The sequence below is a fragment of the Sus scrofa genome, chromosome 3, assembly GCF_000003025.6.
Source record: "Sus scrofa isolate TJ Tabasco breed Duroc chromosome 3, Sscrofa11.1, whole genome shotgun sequence".
In the NCBI taxonomy this organism is placed as follows: Eukaryota; Metazoa; Chordata; class Mammalia; order Artiodactyla; family Suidae; genus Sus; species Sus scrofa.
In genome coordinates, this window is record NC_010445.4 from 41106684 (window position 1) to 41122619 (window position 15936).

At 66.8% G+C, this 15936-nt stretch overlaps 1 protein-coding gene across 5 annotated transcripts; it reads right to left on the minus strand.

The window, feature by feature from the left end:
* Window positions 52–15641, minus strand: WDR90 (WD repeat domain 90). Of its 5 annotated transcripts, none has more exons than XM_021086904.1 (42): window positions 15446–15641; window positions 15116–15207; window positions 14799–14975; window positions 14602–14710; window positions 14254–14424; window positions 13921–14035; window positions 13770–13837; window positions 13311–13396; window positions 13016–13234; window positions 12226–12294; window positions 11512–11622; window positions 11295–11440; window positions 11151–11208; window positions 10681–10799; window positions 10458–10601; window positions 10183–10313; window positions 9997–10113; window positions 9516–9751; window positions 9176–9315; window positions 8823–8953; window positions 8184–8311; window positions 7703–7864; window positions 7412–7540; window positions 7115–7245; window positions 6991–7031; window positions 6726–6857; window positions 6423–6587; window positions 5996–6135; window positions 5538–5640; window positions 5264–5385; window positions 4981–5140; window positions 4697–4887; window positions 4442–4610; window positions 4190–4301; window positions 3855–4029; window positions 2045–2155; window positions 1656–1830; window positions 1416–1546; window positions 1152–1295; window positions 966–1085; window positions 787–871; window positions 52–479 (listed from the first exon to the last, which is right to left on the minus strand). In XM_021086904.1, the coding sequence occupies exons 1-42, from the start codon at window positions 15624–15626 to the stop codon at window positions 322–324; spliced, it is 5604 nt and encodes a 1867-aa protein (XP_020942563.1). In that variant the 5' UTR covers window positions 15627–15641; the 3' UTR covers window positions 52–321. The 5 variants fall into 5 exon arrangements, with proteins under 5 accessions (XP_020942563.1, XP_020942562.1, XP_020942561.1 ...); XM_021086903.1 differs by having other exon boundaries at window positions 2033–2155; XM_021086902.1 differs by having other exon boundaries at window positions 2033–2155; window positions 13311–13474; window positions 14254–14427.

Here is a 15936-nt window from a genome sequence, read left to right on the forward strand (position 1 = left end):
CGGAAGGGACAGCCGAGCCCGGAAACAGGAGTCTGGAGAAGCCAGCAGACCTTGCTTTAATGCAACGCCCACATTTATTTGAACTGTACAAGGTGGAAACAAAATCCAGAAGGAAACGAGGCCACGAGCGCTTCACAGATGTGTGTTCAAGGTCTTGACTGACACAACACGCTCCGGGGCCAGCCTGGGGCGGAGCCCACAGAGCCACGTGGGCCCAGCACAAGGCCCTGGGCCAAGCCAACTTCTTAGCCAAGCCTCTGCCCAGGCCAGGCACCCGGCTGACCAGCAAGGCAAGCCCAACTTGGCCATCCTTGCAGCAGCTCAGGGGCCCACGACTTCCCACATCAGGATCTGTGTGTGGGCCGCCGTGAAGAGCAGCCGGGCAGATGGGGAAAACCTGCAGAGCTGCACTGAGTCGGCGTGGCCAGCAAAGTCCTGCACGGCCCCCGAGGCACAGTCCACCAGCCTCAGCATCTGTTCTGTGGGCGGACAGCAGGGTGGGGGGGAGAAGAGCCCAGGGCAGCTGGGGCGCTGGGGGCCCGTGCCCGACTCTGTGTAGCTCCAGGATCTGAGGATCCTCCAACCCACCCTGGCTCTGTCTCCAGCTGAAACGGGGGCCTCATGGGGGAACCTGCCTGCCCCCCCATCTCCAGATCCGATCTCTAACACCCCTGGAGGGGAGGTCCTCGCCCCAGCCACTTCAGGGACAAGGAGCTTGGGGCCCAGGTGTACCTACGTGGCCCCACTCAGGTCAGGCCAGAGTCCACGCCAGAGCTCAGCACTCACCAGCAAAGCCGACAGCCACAAGGCAGGCCCTGGGGGACAGGCTCATGGACACGGCGAGGAAAGGCAACGGGATCCTCTCCACCACCTGCAGGCAGCGAGCGTGAGGCCGTGGCAGGGGTTCCCATGGCCCTGAGACCCGCCCCTCCCCAGCACCAGGTCCTGCGGGCAGGTGCACATGCCTGCTTCTGCCGGAGGCTGTAGAAGAGCACCTCGTGGTGCAGGCCGAGGCCCACACATGCCAGCAGCGCCCCATCCCAGGGGCAGAAGGCAGCCAGGGACGGTGGCAGGCAGCCGGGCACCTGTGGAGAGTGTGGTGTTGGGAGAGGGTGGGCAGCATCTGCCCACCGGGCTATTGGGATTCTTACCTCTGTGAGGGCAGGCGCCGGGAAGCTCAGCCAGTCCACAAGCTCACAGTGGTTCTGCGGCCAATCAGAGGCCCAGACGCTGACCCGCTGGTCCCCGCTGGCAGCCAGCCACAGGTCTGCACCCTCTGCCCCGAAGTCTCCATACTGGGGGCAGAGGCAAGGGGGAAGGAAGGGCTGGTAGGTGCCTCCTGCCCCACTCTGCCTGCCCGTTTCGCTGCCAGCACCCTGGGCTGGGCCGGGCCGCGCCCTGCCGGCTCTCGTCACCTCTTTTCTCGTGCTCTGGATGGTGCAGATCGGGGCCCCTCGGTGGTCTCTCAGGACGCGGAGGGTCACACCTGTGCGAGGGCGACTCACGGCCACGAGCCCTTCTTTGTCTCCAGACAGAAGAGTCTGACCTGGGACGGAAAGGACCACATGGTTCCCTGGGAGCCCCTGGCCCTCAGCCTAAAGGTGTGACCTGTGCCAGGCAGAAGCCGTGCTGTCGCCCGTGAGCCCGGGCCTCACCGTCAGCAGAGAAGACGACGGCTGTCACCGCGGCGGGGTGGGGGTGCATTTTGAGCTCCATCGCCATCCGGGAGACGCTGAAGACTCGCAGCGTGCCGTCACCATAGCCTGCTGCCACCTGCTGCTGCTCGGGGCGTCCACAGGACGGGGGGCTCCAAGCCAGGCAGAGGCAGCTCTGGGGACCCCCAGGGGGAGAACATCAGCCCTCTGCTGGGGGCGGGGGGGGGCAGGGATCCAGGCCTAGGCTGCGGACAGACGCCAAGGCCAGAGCAAGAACGGCAGCTGCCAGAACCCTTCAGGGCACAGGCAGGGCCAGAAGCTGGGCTGGGCACGGCCCCAAGCACGCGCCCCTAGCCCCTGGGGCCCCCCCTGAGTACCTGGCTTAGCACCTGGAACTGGATGAGGAGCTCCATGCTGGCCAAGGACCACACCCTCAAGCTCCCGTCATTGCTGCACGTGGCACAGCGGGACCCGCCGGGGCTGAAGACGACCTCATTCACCTGTGAGGAGCCGGCTGCCTGCCTGAGGCCACAGCGCCTGAGGCCGCTCGTGAGAGCGCCCCCTCTCCCCTCAAGCTGGCCTGGCCCCGGGGTCCCCCACGTGCCAGAAAGGAACCTCCCCAGGGTCCCCACACCAAGCCTGGTGGAATCCCAACTGCGAGAGGTTCGCTGGCCACTTGAACTTGACCGCCTACTTGCTGGGACATCACAGAAAGAGCTTCTGTCTTTTTTAGGGCCGCAGCCCCGTCACATGGAGGTTCCCAGGCTAGGAGACCAAATCGGATGTGTAGCCGCCGGCCTACACCACAGCCACAGCAACACAAGATCTGAGCTACCTCTGAGACCCACAGCACAGCTCACAACCATGCCAGATTCTTAACCCACTGAGCAAGCCGGGGATCAAACCCGTGTCCTCACGGATGCTAGTCTGGTTGGTTATTGCTGAGCCACAATGGGAACTCCCACAGTAAACTGGACAGGACCTAAAACGTGGTGATCCCGGAGGGCTGCAAGTGGAAGTGAAGGATGTGCCCTCTCCTGGCTGGGGGTGGGGGTGGGCAGCTGAGCTCCCCCTGTGTGCTGGCTGCACTGAGGGAGACAGCCCACGCAGCGACAGAATCAGGATCTTTGGTGCGAGAAAAAAGAGACTCGTGCACCAGGGAGGGAGGAACAACAGGAACTCCCCAGACAAGAATTTCTTTGAGGATCACCACTGTATCTGAACCAACAAACATGGCTTTTTTTTCCCTTTTAAAAAACAGACCCCTAGTCCAGGAACTTCCACATGCCACAGGTATGGCCCTAAAAAGAAACAAAAAAACAGAAGTTCCCCTCGTGGTTCAGCGGTTAAGAGACCTGACTAGCATCCATGAGGACGTGGGTTCAATCCGTGGCCTCACTCAGTGGTTTGAGGATCCAGTGTTGCCGTGAGCTGTGGTGTGAGGCGCAAACGCAGCTCGGATGCCACATTGCTGTGGCTGTGGTGTGGGCTGGAGGCTACAGCTCTGATTGGACCCCTAGCTCGGGAACCTCCATGAGCCATGGGTGTGGCCCTAACAAGGGGGAGAAAAAAAAAAAAAAGACTCAGGAGCCGAGTTGAACCTGCCACCAGCCGAGGCCACGACTCCACGAGCATCGAGAGAAAGTGACAGTGGGGAAATCAGACCCACGTTCCCACCCCCGGCCCGTAAAGACTCTGGGAGCGCACACGTGGGCCACGGCCGGCAGACGCTGGGAGCAGGGTCCACAAGGGAGACCTGTGCCCCCTCCCCGCCCGGGGAACGGGAACCAGGGATCCGACTCCCACCGCCAGACGGGGCATTCATGAGGGAGGGGAAACGGGGCATCCTTGGAGTCCCAAGTCCCAAGAGTGATGCCAGGACACACCAGCCCTGACCGGGCCCCCAGTCTCTCATACCACAGAGAAACATGTCCAACCCCAGCCACGAGAGACCCCAGGCCAAACGACTGGGTCTCTCTGACAGGTAAGTTACAAGGGGAGAAAGTACGGGAGCGAGGCCCGTGGGACAGGGGCTGCTGCACGTCTGTACAGCACCGTACCCACAGGAAAGGGCGTGTGGCTCCAGGGGTGCAGCCCCCATCCCAGGGCTCAGAGCGCCTGGGGGTGAGGTGGGGGCCTGGCCCCGGGCTGGGATCTCCCGGACGACCCCTGCAGCGAGCTGGTAGCTCAGAGGCTCACCTGGCTCCGGTGGCCGCTGACGAGGCGAGTGCTGGCACCCTCGGCCCAACTGACGTACCAGAGCGTGCCGGCCGCCGTGCCCACGACGCCCATGTCCATGCTGTCGTGGAAGACCGCGCTCACCACGGCTCCATCCAGGGTCAGCTCACCTTCCAGAAACACAGAGCCACCAGACCTGGGGGGGCAGTGGCTCAAAGGGGTGGCCGTGGCAAGAGCCCCAGGGAGCCAGGAGGTCCAGCCGGTGGGCCCCGGCCTTGCCCCAGCACATCCCCTGGGGGACAGGCCCAGTGGGTGGAGGGTGCCAGCTCCGGGGCACGCCGTGGGTGGCAGCTCACCTGGCACTGGAGCCCTTGCGCCTCAGCTCTGGCACGGCCCCCACGGCCCATAGGCGCAGCCGCCTGGTGTTGCTGCCGCTGACCAGCCGCTCACCCCCCGACAGCAGCACTCCTGGGGGCAGCAAACGGTGGGAGCCACGTCCCCAGATGCCTGGGACTCAAGACGGGGCCCCACCGCCCCAGCACTGGGGCTCCCGGGGAAAGCTGAACCCCAGGCTCCCAGGGGCCATGGGGGCTCCGCCCGACACCCACCAATCTGGCCATCGTCCGCCTCCCAGGCCAGGAAGCAGCGATCGGCACGCATGTCCCAGACACACAACCGGCCAGTGTGGGAGCCGCAGTAGAGCAGGGGCGCAGCCCCGAAGCAAAGCGAGGTCAGCTCGCAGGCACCCACCTCCTCAGGGGTGGGCTCTCGGTGGACCTGGCGGGACCCAAGGGCCTGGTGGTCAGAGATGCTCACAGCCCAGCCAGACCCCAGCCTCCAGAACCGCCTCTGCACCCCGGCACCTGGAGGCTGACGCTGCCCCCACGCTGCTGCAGCAGCCATGAGGTGACGGCTCCCCGGCCCACGCAGGTGAGCTTGCTGGCGTCCCAGGGGTTGAAGGCCACGCCGTGCACCGGCTCCGGGAGAGGCACAGAGGACAGGAGCTCATGGGTGGCCAGGCTCCACAGGGCCAGAGTGTGGTCCCGACAGTCCCCTGGGGGAGAGGCCCAGAGGCCCTTCAGCCACCTGGGGGCCCGGGACAGGCAGGACGTTCTGGGGGCCACTGCCCTCCCCCTGCCCCGCTGACCCAGGGTGACCAGGAGCCTGTCATCTGGCGAGAAGGCCAGGGCTTGGACAGCAGTGTCGTGGTGAAAGAGGAGCTGCCGGCAGGAGCCCCCCGGCACGTCCCAGAGGCGGATCTGGCAGTGGGAGTCAGCACTGATTCGGCTGGAGGCAGAGGCCAGAACCTGGCGGGGAGGGGGCGGGCGGTCAGCAGGGAGGGCGCGGCCCCAGGCCACCTGGGCCACCCTGGCTCTGGGTAGAGGGGGGCTCCACAGCAAGGCGTGCAGGCCGGGGTGCGGGGGGCGCACCTGGGCGTCGTGGCTGAGGGCCAGCGTGGAGATCTCCCTAGGGTGGCCGAGCCAGTGCTGCTGGGCCCCAGAGTGCAGGTCCTCCACCACCACCAGACGACCGCACGTGTAGGCGAAGAAGCCTGTGGGCGGGGAGGAGTGCCCAAGCCCGTCAGCCGCGGCCCCACAAGCCTGGCGCAGAGGAGGCAGGCAACCGTGCCAGGAAGGACCCGCCCACCCCGCAGCCCGGAACACCCTGAGGCCCGGGCTGCACAGAGTCGACCGCGGCCCCCACCTGTGTCTGGCCTCCACACCAGGTTGGCCCGGCCGTTCCCGTTGTAGCCCAAGACAGCTTTCAGGCGCAAGCGCTCGTCACCGGCCCCGGGGAAGGACAGGCCCTGGGGGGAGGGGACCCGGGATGCAGGCCCACCGGCCCCACCCGCGTCTCAGGCTCTGCCCGTCAGGCCGGGTTGGGGCCCGAGCCCAGCAACAGGAGGTGCGTGTCCCCTGGGGCTCAGGGAGGCGGGCTGGGCTGGGCATGCAGAGCAGGAGGGAAGAAGAGAGAGCCAGGACCGGGGGTGGGAGGCGGGGGGAGGGTGGGCTCAAGGTGGAGCGGTGACCTGCAGGGGACTGCCAAGGCCTGGGCTCTGGGAGCTGCCCCAGGGACATCTGGGGACCCTCTGTTTACTGGGGAGAAAGAACCTCCGGAAACTACAAAATGCTGCCACCCTGACCCCCAGGCCGCCAGGGTACCTGCTGGTAGCAGGAGCTGTGAGGACCCCCACCTCGGCCAACCTGGGCCGGCAGGGAGGCCTGCGGGTGTGCTCGGACGTGCTGGTAGGGGTCCGGGCCAGCAGCAGGCCCGGCCCTGCCTCTGCTGGGGCTGCAGGCGCCTGTCGGGAGGGAGAGAATGCGAGACTTCCAACCACCTAGAACCGCCCCACGACTGCTCCCTGCTGTCCCCCGCCCCTGGCTGCTCAGACACTTGGGGTCAGAGAACACAGATGAGCCACGTCCCACCGCCCACCTGGCCTGGCAGGGGCCCTAGGCTCGTCTGCCTCCTAAGGGACCATCCCTGCCTCATGGAGCAAAACGTCTGTGAGGGGCAGCAGGGGCTGTCCTGAAGCCACGTGGAGTCGTGAGTGACCCAGCCCCACCCCGCCACCCGTCCCCCGCTTACCGGGCTGGCCACGGGGGTGGGGAGGCACGCCGCACTCCCAGGGGCCCCCTGCAGCTCCCCAGGCCCCGTTGCCAGCCCTGCCATCCTCCTGTGCCAGCGTGGGTGGGTGTGAGGCCTGGGGGAGCCCCTCGGACCCACGGCTCTCACCCAACGTGGAGAGAGCACCTGGGGAGTTGGGGAGACAGTCAGGAGAGAGCAAGACCCCCCCGCCCCGGTCGGGAGCAGCCAAGCAGGTGGACAGAGCCAGGACTGAGCAGGTGAGCGGGACACACCCCCTCCAGGCCCTGCAGCCCCCACCCTCACCGTCATAGCCCTCGGGGGGCCTGGTGCAGATGCTCGGCTGTGGTGGGGACGCCTGGGACGGCGCGGGCGCCGGCTGCTGGGGGAGCTCACTGGCCTCGGATACTGTGTCCTCCGGCTGCCTCGCACGCAGGCCTGAGGATGGAAGGAGCCGGGCTGTCCTCGGGGAATGGGGAGGGCAAGAGATTTGGCATGAGGCATGCCCGGCCTCTCCTCCCAGCTCCACATTGGGACCCCTGGAGCCTGCTGGCAAGACAGGGCCACTCACTAGCCTCGCAGGTCAGCGGGCCCTCCGGTGAGCCATAGACGCTGTGGGGGCAACAAGAGAGGCTGTCACGTGGGTAGGGTGCAGCCAGGGGCCCAGCAGGTGCAGGTCAAGGATGGCCACTTGCCTTTCTGGGGGGCACTGCTCAGGGGGAGCCAGGATGTCCCAGAGAAAAACAGCATCTCCCACGCTGAGGAGCTGCCGCTGGCCGGGGATGAAGGCCACGGCCCGCACTGGCTCCGAGTGGCCGATGAAAACCTGGGAGCAGTGGGGTTGGATGCAGAAGCCCTGAGCCCAGCAGGAGGACCACTGTCCTCGCAGCTCCAGGCCCGGCTGCCAGAGCCGGGACTGACCAAGAGACCCGCAGGCGGCGCAGGCGGCGGCAGGTGTGGGGACCCGCTGCGCGGCTGCCCGAGGCACACACCTGGCAGGTGGGGCCAGCCTCTGCCAAGTAGTCCCACAGCCTGATGGCCCGGTGGCCGGCTGTCAGCAGAAAGCGGCCATCCTCGCTGACAGCCAGGCAGGAGCAGACTGCGGGCGGCACACAGGACAGCTGCGAGAGAGCAGGCAGGCCAGAGAGAGCAGGCAGGCCAGACGCTCAGGGCACACGGGGCTGCCTGCCGGCCCTGCCCTCCCTTGCCAGGGACGAGGCGCCGCAGCCCGGCCGGAAAGGAGGAGGAGGAGACCAGGCCGCTGGGTGCTGCCCTGGACTCACCTCCCGGACCACGCGGCCCGATGTGGCGTCTAGCACTGCCACTGTGTTTGAGAACGTGGACACGAGCAGGTGGGCAGGGGGTGCAGGGCCAAAGCAGACGGCCATGGCCGAGTCCAGGCGGCCACCAGCCGGGTCCAGTGTGCTGACATCGACCCGCAGCAGCTGGGGGAGAGCAGCCAAGGTCCTCGTCGGGACCTCCAGGCAGAGCTCACGTCCCCAGAGCCGGACCAGGCAGCGGGCAGTCTCGGACACCCAGGGGACACCCCTCCCCGCCCACGGCTCACACATCCTCCTGCTGCGAGGGGGACTGGGCCCAGGTCCTCTCCGAAAGGCCGTGCTCCTTTTAGAGAGGACCTGAGCCCTCAGTGGTGGATCCCAGGGGAGCCACACAATAGCCAGGGATGGGAACCCATGGGGTCTGTGGACCAGGCTGGCGAGGCTGTGCCCTCACTGGAAACACGGGAGGCTCTAGCTGACTCACCTCATCCAGTGAGGCCGTGTCCATGACGGTCACCGTGTTCTTGGAGGGACCCACGACAGCCAGCAAGCGACTATCCCCACTGACAGCGAGGGCACCAGGGCCCAGACAGGCCTGGCACACCACGTTGGCTGCCGGCAGTATGAGGCAGGCAGTCAGCTGGGCAGCGAGGGGCCCAGAGTGGACCCCGGATGAGGATGTGCACCTGCCCCCAACTGCAGCAAACACCAGCCGGGCTGGGAGGGGCACCCTGCAGCCAGGCCGTGGGGCCCGCGCGAGGGCGCCGAGATGCCAGCGGGCGCCACGTCCTGCAGGACAGCTGGGGCTCCCAGAGTGAGCACAAAGTGACAAGCTGGCTGGCCCAAGTTACTGCGGCCACGGGAGGGGCGATGCCCTGGGGACCGCTGACCACCCCGCTCCCGGCCGGCCCGGTGCTCAGCCCCTCGGGGGAAGGGAAGGCTCTGACCTTCGATTCTGGAAGGCTGTTGAGCCCTAAAGCCTCACCTGCCGCCAGGGGTCCAGGCGGCGTGGCTGCAGAGAGCAGCACCAGGGTCATGGGGCACCAGGCACCCCGCCCCCCCCCGGGACCTGATCTGGGGGTGGTTGGGAGGTGGGGGGCGGGGGAAGGCGGGGGCGCCTGACCTGCCACTCTCAGGACGCGGCAGTGGGGGGCGCCGCTATGGTACTGGGCCAGGGCGCCCCGAGAGCAGGAGCTGAACAGGAGGCTGCCGTCTGGGCTGGCGACCAGGCCGGTGATGGCTCCTTGGTGGCACCTGCACCATGAGGATGAGGACGCCGCTGCCTCGTCCCTGAGCTGCACCGTCCCTGACCTCCCAGCTGGTCTGCCCGAGTCCCGAGAGGGCAGCAGAGGACAGGGCTTCCTGTGGACGGTGCCCCCTGCCAGGCCCAGCCGCCCACACACTTCAGGGAACCCCACAACCCACCCCAGCTTCCACTGCAGGCGTCTGGCGGGGCCGGGCTGGCTGGGCACCCACCTGTGCTCCACCAGGACCTCCGGGGCCTCCAGGTTGAAGGAGCGGACGGCCCCACTGCTGAAGCCACAGAAGAAGGTGGGCTGAACGGGGTGGAAGGCGACGGCACACGGAGCCTCCTCCCGAGATGTGAACTCGTACAGCTGGAGGGCGGGTGACGTGAGGGCGGATGGGGTGAGGCGACCAGCCGGGCACAAGGCCTGAGAGCCAGTCTCTCTCTAAGTGGCCTGGACCTTCAGGCCCCAAACACAGGCACACAGCACCCAGGCCCTGGCCACCAGGGCCCTCTAGTCCCCCACTCCCCTGCCCCCCCCCCGCCGGCTCCCTCCTGGCCACACCCCACCTGCTGCAGGGTCGCCTGGTCCCAGATGCGGACGGTGCAATCCTGGGACACCGTGGCCAGCTGGCCCCGGCTGCACTCAGCGGCCAAGGCCAGCACGGGGGCGGTGTGGGAGCGCGCCAGCACACGGTACTCGCGGGATGCGACGTCCAGGAAGCCCAGGAGGCCGGAAGAGGTGGTGGACAGCACGCGCAGGCCGTCAGGGCTGAGGCGCACGGAGCTGACAGGGCCCTCGAGCTCTGCAGGCAGAGTGACTGGTGACTGCCCGGGCCTGACGGGAGGCGGGCCCAGTGCCGGAGCCACCCGAACAGCTGACTGCACCCAGGCTGTGCCCCCTGACCCCAGACCTTGACACAGAGAACCCCCGCCTCGCTGCGGACTGGGACAGGCAGTTCCCCCGGGACCGCCTGCTCCTGGGTGCAGCACGGTGGGCCTCAGGCTCAGGACACGGCCCGCCTGCAGCGAGGAGGTGTGGAAGCGGCACCTGTCTCCAGGAGCATAGCGGAGAAGTCCAGGGGCCAGAGGCGCAGGAAGCCGTCCTCGGAGCCCACGGCACATGTGGTTTGGGACACGCTGAGGCTGCTGATGGCAATGCCCGGCCCTGGGTGGGGGAGGCAGGTCAGCCCAAAGCATCAGGGCTGCTCCCCCCGGCACAGCGGAGCCCACCTACCCGACGGGAAGTTCTGCTTCTGCGGGAGAGAGTCACCGGGGCTCTGTGCTGGCAGCAGGCGGCGAGCACGCCGCACGGCCATGCGCTGGCAGTCAACCTCCAGGATGTGGCCACTGCGGCTGCACACATAGCTGTGCGGGGAGGTGACAAGTAAAGGCCAAGGGCAAGAGAGAGAAGGCCCCAACCCTGACCCTCTGTTGGGGAAAGGGAGGCAGAGGGATGACGGGAGGGGAGGGGAGGAGAAGGGGGCAGAGGGGAAGGAAAGCAGGGCTCACAGCGTCTGGCCGTCCTGGTCCTGCCTGAAAGCCAGGTCAGTGAACTCCAGCGCCTGGTGCTCCCCCAGGTTCACGGGGCAGGAGCGCAGCCCCCCACCTCGCAGCCGCCACAGCCGCACGCTGCCCCGCCCGCACGATGCCATCCTGCGAGGGGGACCAGGGTGAGCCAGGGCGGAGGAGGGGCCCCAATTTGGCCGACCCAGCACCGTGGGCGGCCCGTCACCTGGTTTCTTCAGAAAAGGCGAACTCGCACGCCTGGACGTGGACGTCGGTGCGGGCCTTGGCGAGGACAGCAGCCTCTCCACCTCGGCCCACCTGCTCCGTGCCCCACACCACTGCTACCTGCAACAAGCCCGCGCTGAGCGCCCACCGGGCCTCTCCACAGGAGCAGCTGCTGAGCTGCTCCCGCAGACACGTGTCCGCGGAAGGGAGCAGAAGGCACGAACCTCGAACCTTGAGCAGAGCCCAGGCCCCGGGTGAGACACCCAACTTTAGAGATGCCGACACAGAAAACCCTCCAGCTCAGGCCCCCAAGGAGGGCAGCGAGGCGGCCAGTGAAGGCCCGCTCCACCCACTGGGAGTGCAACCCACACTGCAGCCCATGTGGCACAGGAGAGTCCCGCTTCCTAAGCCGCAGAGACCCTGCCTGCACCCCGGACGGGCTGTCCCACCTCCCTGGCCCGGCCCCGTTACCGTCCGCCCACGGCAGTCCTTGCCGACGCCGCAGAGCAGCTCCCTGCTGTCGGAGAAGCTGCGGAGGCCGTACAGGAGGTGGTCAGCCTCACCGGGGCCAGCACGCGCCCCCCCTCCCGCCCCCCTCAGAGGCCCTTCGCCCACCTGAGGGAGCAGACGGCGTGGCCCGGGCTCCGGAACAGATGCAGGCAACGCCCGGTCCGGAAGTCCCAGAGGCGCAGCATGCTCGGGGGCTGGGCCTGGGCTGAGGCCAGCAGCGCGCCGCGCCCGTCCAGCGCCAGGGCGGAGACCTGGGGAGGCAGCGGGTTGAGGGCGGGCGGGCGGGCGCCTGCACACCACCCCTGGGCTGGGGGGTGCCCACCTTGTCTGTGTGGCCAAGGAAGAAACGCTGCTCCTGCGTGTCGATGCTCAGTACAACAATGACGGCATGGCAAGGATACACGACAGCGGCCCCGTCCCTGGTCCACAGGGCCTGCGCACAGGAGCCAGATGCCAAGGCCACAGGCTGGTTGGCTTCGTCCCCCCACACCTGGACCGCCCCATTCCCCCCCGAGTCTCACACACAGGGGTCAAGGGGATACACACGCACACACAGACACAGAGCTTCCCCTAAACCCTGTGCACAACTTGAGAATCCCCGGGGGTTCCACCAACATAACTCCACAGAGCCTGCGTCAAGGAGGGCCTGGCAAGCACAAGCCTCCGCTCCTCCTGCGGCCCCCGCAGGGACCCCCAGTCTGGCCCACACGCGGCCCCGTGCTACTGGTCTGGATCTGGGGTGGACAACATGCATTGCAGCTTTAAGAGATGACCAGGGCTCTCAGATCTCTGGAAGCCGGAGCACATGAACCAGCGGTGGCCTGGCTGGTGCTCACAACACAAAGAGGAGATGCCTGCGACTGGGTGTGGCTGCGATGAGCAAGCACTGAGCCTGCGCCGTAGGCAGGGCCGGGCCTCTGCCGTGTGGAACGGACCAAACCCCTGGGGGAGCTCCGAGGTCCACGCAGCCACCTCGGGGCTGTCCCCTCTGTGTGGCCGATGCTTGTAGGACCCAACGAGAGCACAGGATCCTCACCCATGTGGTGCTGTGACCCCCAAAGCCGATAGCCCCTTTCAGCCTCAGGATGGGATCCGGGAGAAAGCTCTGCAACAGGTGAACTCGGGGTGAGACCCTGGGTGGCGAGGCCTTGTCCCACCAGGGCCGCCCCACCCAGAGCTGGTTCGTGCCTCCCAAGGAAGTCGCTTGGTCCTGGTGGCCTCTGCTGGCTGCTTTGTGGCAGGAAGCCAGGACTCCAGAGACAGTGCTAGACCCTGCAGGTACCCCGACCTGCCATGGCCTGGAGCCCAAGGCATCCCACAGACCAAAGAGGCATCGCCCTCTCACTACTCTGTCGAGAACGATTTTGGGGAGTTCTCTTTGTGGCTCAGCGGTTAACGAACCCAACTAAGATCCATGAGGATGTGGGTTTGATCCCTGGCCCTGCTCAGTGGGTTAAGGATCCAGCGTTGCCATGAGCTGTGGTGTAGGTCACAGACGAGGCTTGCATCCCGCATTGCTGTGGCTGTGGTGTAGGTCTGCAGCTGTAGCTCCGATGGGACCCCTAGCTTGGGAACCTCCATATGCCGAGAATACAACCGTAAAAACAAAAACAAACAACAACAAAAAAAATGGCTTTTGCCCATGGTCACTTCCTACTGGTTCTGCTTTCTGCCAGAAAGCTGGATGAAAAGGAACCATGAGCAGAAATCACACGCCCTACCCAAATTCCTGGTGGTTGGGGACCGGTGTCCCTCCCCACAGCTCGTCCAGAACCCACTCCCCTCCACGGCAGAGTCCAGCCCGCCTTCCTGGGAAAGGCACTCACCCCTCGTGGAGCTGTGGCCTCTGGGGCCGTGGGCGCCACCGCCGGCTGACAGGCAGACACGTGAAGGGCGTCACCGGCTGCGTGCTCGTCAGTGGCTTCTACCTGGGCCCCAGGCTTGTGGCTACGGCCACTGGGGCCACCTGCGCTGGAGCTCTCTGACCGCCGGCAGGACAGGCTGACGTCTAGAAGGGGGCTGGGCGCCAAGGAGGCCCGGTGGGACTTTGGGGGAACAAGAGCCTGTCAGCCGCTTGGACCACCCTCCCCAGCCCCATCTCCGAGGGCACAGGGCACTCACCGCCGTGGGGCCACGCTTCCGGGCCACAGGAGACGCGCTGTCCTGCAGAGGCTTGCTGAGGGTCGCCGGCTGAGTGGGAAGCCCAGCTAAGACCGCAACGGTGAAGGGGTCGCAGAACCCAGCGAGCAGAGCACAGACAGCGCGTGAAGACATGGCAGCGAGGCCTGCCTGGGGCAGCAGTGGGCCCTGGCCTTGCCTACCCGGCAGCAGGGAAGCTGCACCAACAGCTGCAGCCCCCCGCCGAGGACCCTGGCACCCCTTCCCAGTTGTAAAGCTAGGAGCCAGGAGGCACCCTGACCGCAACCTCCCGAGTGGCTCTGGGACCTTGGGACAGAGTCTCCACCTTCAGGGACCACACTGCTGGCTTTGCCTCCCCTGGTGCAGCTTCGGGCCCCCTGTCCCACCAACTCCATGGGCCTGAGGGTCTGAACCCGGGTCCAAGCTGCCCCACAGGCTCACCTGCCTCGGGAGGGGGACAGCCCCCCTGCACCGTTTCGGACGGCCTTTTCCAGCGGTCGTTCGGAAACCTTGGTGGAAAGAGAATCAGCTTCCCAGGGCCGCCTAGCCCTCCTTCCACCAGGCCTCCCTCAGCACATGCAGAGCCACTCACCGGATGTGGACGTAGTGGTCGTGCCAGCTCTCCCCTTTTGGCACCGGGAACGCCATCTCTCGAGGTATGGGGGTGACCGACAGCTTCGCACGCCGGGCTTCAGCGACCGTGACAGCTACCAGAAGCAGGGGTGTTCCACGTGAAGGGGTGCCCACCTAGCTCCCTCTCCCAGCCCAACCACCACCTCGCCCCCAGGCTGTCTCAGGAGCTGGCAGACTCAAAAGATGCTGCGGCGGGAGGTGTGTCCATCAAGTACCAGCAAAGATGCGGAGACCAAGGCAGAGAGAGTGAGAGCAGGTGGGCCGCAGGCTAAGCGCAGGGTGTAGCCCTCACCAGGGTCGAAGCACAGGTCGCTGGTGTAGAGGCTCCTGACCAGCAGGCTGGCACACAGCCTGACGCTCTTGAGGTGACTGTGGCGCCGGTTCAGGTAGACCAGGAGGAGGTCCGGCAAGTCAAGCTGCAGGCAGGTCCAGCGGGTGCCAGGGGGGGCCACACCGGCCAGCTCTGCTGGACATCAGCCAAAGTCAGTGCCTAAGCTCTCAAGAGACAGCCCGCAGCACTCCTTGGCATGTCCCCACACCCATGCTCCCAACCCCATGCCCGCCACCCACCTCCCCCTGGCCCCTCGGGCTGCCTCTCCAAGACCTTCCGTGTCCCTCAGATGCCTCCTCTGTGTGTTACCTTTCCTGGGTGCCCCAGGTTCACAGACAAAAGGAAACTGAAGCCACGTGGCTGTAGACTTAACCTCCTTGTAGAGACTGGAAAATGACAGTCGGATGACCTGGCTGTCCTGTGGGGACACAGCACACCTGTGACAAGGCTCGCCTGCAGGAGAAGGGCAGGGCCTCCGCAGGCCGCCCAGCTCCCCAGCTCAGCACCTCGGTGGCCACATCCAGATGAATGACGAAATGTTTGGTGGGCAGGGGCCGAAAGAGCACATACAGGTAGCGTCCAGTCAGCCCCAGAGACTGGGTGCTGGTCTTAGGGAGCTGGATGTAATTGGCGGCAGAGATAGAGCCCCGGACGCGATACACGCTGCACTTGAGGGTCTTGTCCTGGGGAAAGACGAAGGCAAGGCGTCCCGCACAGACACCGGGGCGGGGTGGGGTGGCGTGGGTGCAGCAAAGCGCCCCACCGGGAGAGAGGACGGAAGCCGCCGCTCCTGCTCCGCGCCCAGGTGCCCTGGCCCACTTACCGTCACGGCGGCCACGTCGCCCTCCTTGGTGGACCGCTTCCACTCGTCCACCTTGAAGTGTCGGAAGACGTTGAGAAACGGGTGCTGCCACACTGGGGACAAGGACGCGTCAGGATCCGCCCCCAGGGGCCAGACCCTCCTCAGGTCCAGGGAGGGGGCCAAGGGGTGACAGCGAGCCCAGCGCGCGGACCGGGCTCCGGGCGAGTCTCAGCGGCAACCTGTCCACGGCGGCGCCTGACTTCGGGTCCCAGAAGCCCAGCCCCCGGCCCCCGGCCCCCGGCCCCCGGCCCCCAGCCCCTAGTTCCCGACCCTCCCGCCACGCACAGCTACCTCGCGCCATGGCGCCGCAGCTCGCGCTTCCCGCCTCTGCCGCCGCGCGCCCCACGCAGGGCACGCAGTGCGTACCTAGCAACGGCCGCCTGGCAACCGCGCCGCTTCCGCCGTCCGGGCTCAGGGCACGAGACCGCGCTTCGGGGGCGGGTCCTAACACGTGACGGCGCGGCCGGGGCATTTAGCACGTGATTGCCGGGGGCGGGGCCTGACCTAGGCTGGAGCGGTGGGAGCCCGGGCGCCCCGACACCTTGCCAGGCCGTAATCTGTCCTCCGCTGCTGCGCCCTCGGGCAGGCGCTTCCAACCTGGCCTCTGCGGCCAGTCCCAAGTCGGGAGCCTCGGTGCTCTAGCACCACCAGCTGTGGGACCGGGGGAGGCTCCCGACTCTCTTAGGCCCGTCTTTATGTAAGGAATGAGCCATTGCGGGCTGCCCTCCCTCAGCAGGGACCTTCCCCGCTTCCTCTGTTGCTATCTAACTCTCTGGAGGTGG

What these genes read in the sequence shown, in the direction of transcription:
- WDR90 (XM_021086900.1), bottom strand. Translation starts at nt 15,626, where the DNA reads ATGCCCCGGCCGCGCCGTCACGTGTTAGGACCCGCCCCCGAAGCGCGG. An exon ending in CTGTCCCCCTCCCGAGGCAG is followed by an intron (nt 13,475 to 13,769) that starts GTGAGCCTGTGG and finishes TGCCCCAGGCAG; the next exon opens with GCCTCGCTGCCATGTCTTCA. An exon ending in CCCTCAGCCACGACGCCCAG is followed by an intron (nt 5,141 to 5,263) that starts GTGCGCCCCCCG and finishes CCTCCCCGCCAG; the next exon opens with GTTCTGGCCTCTGCCTCCAG.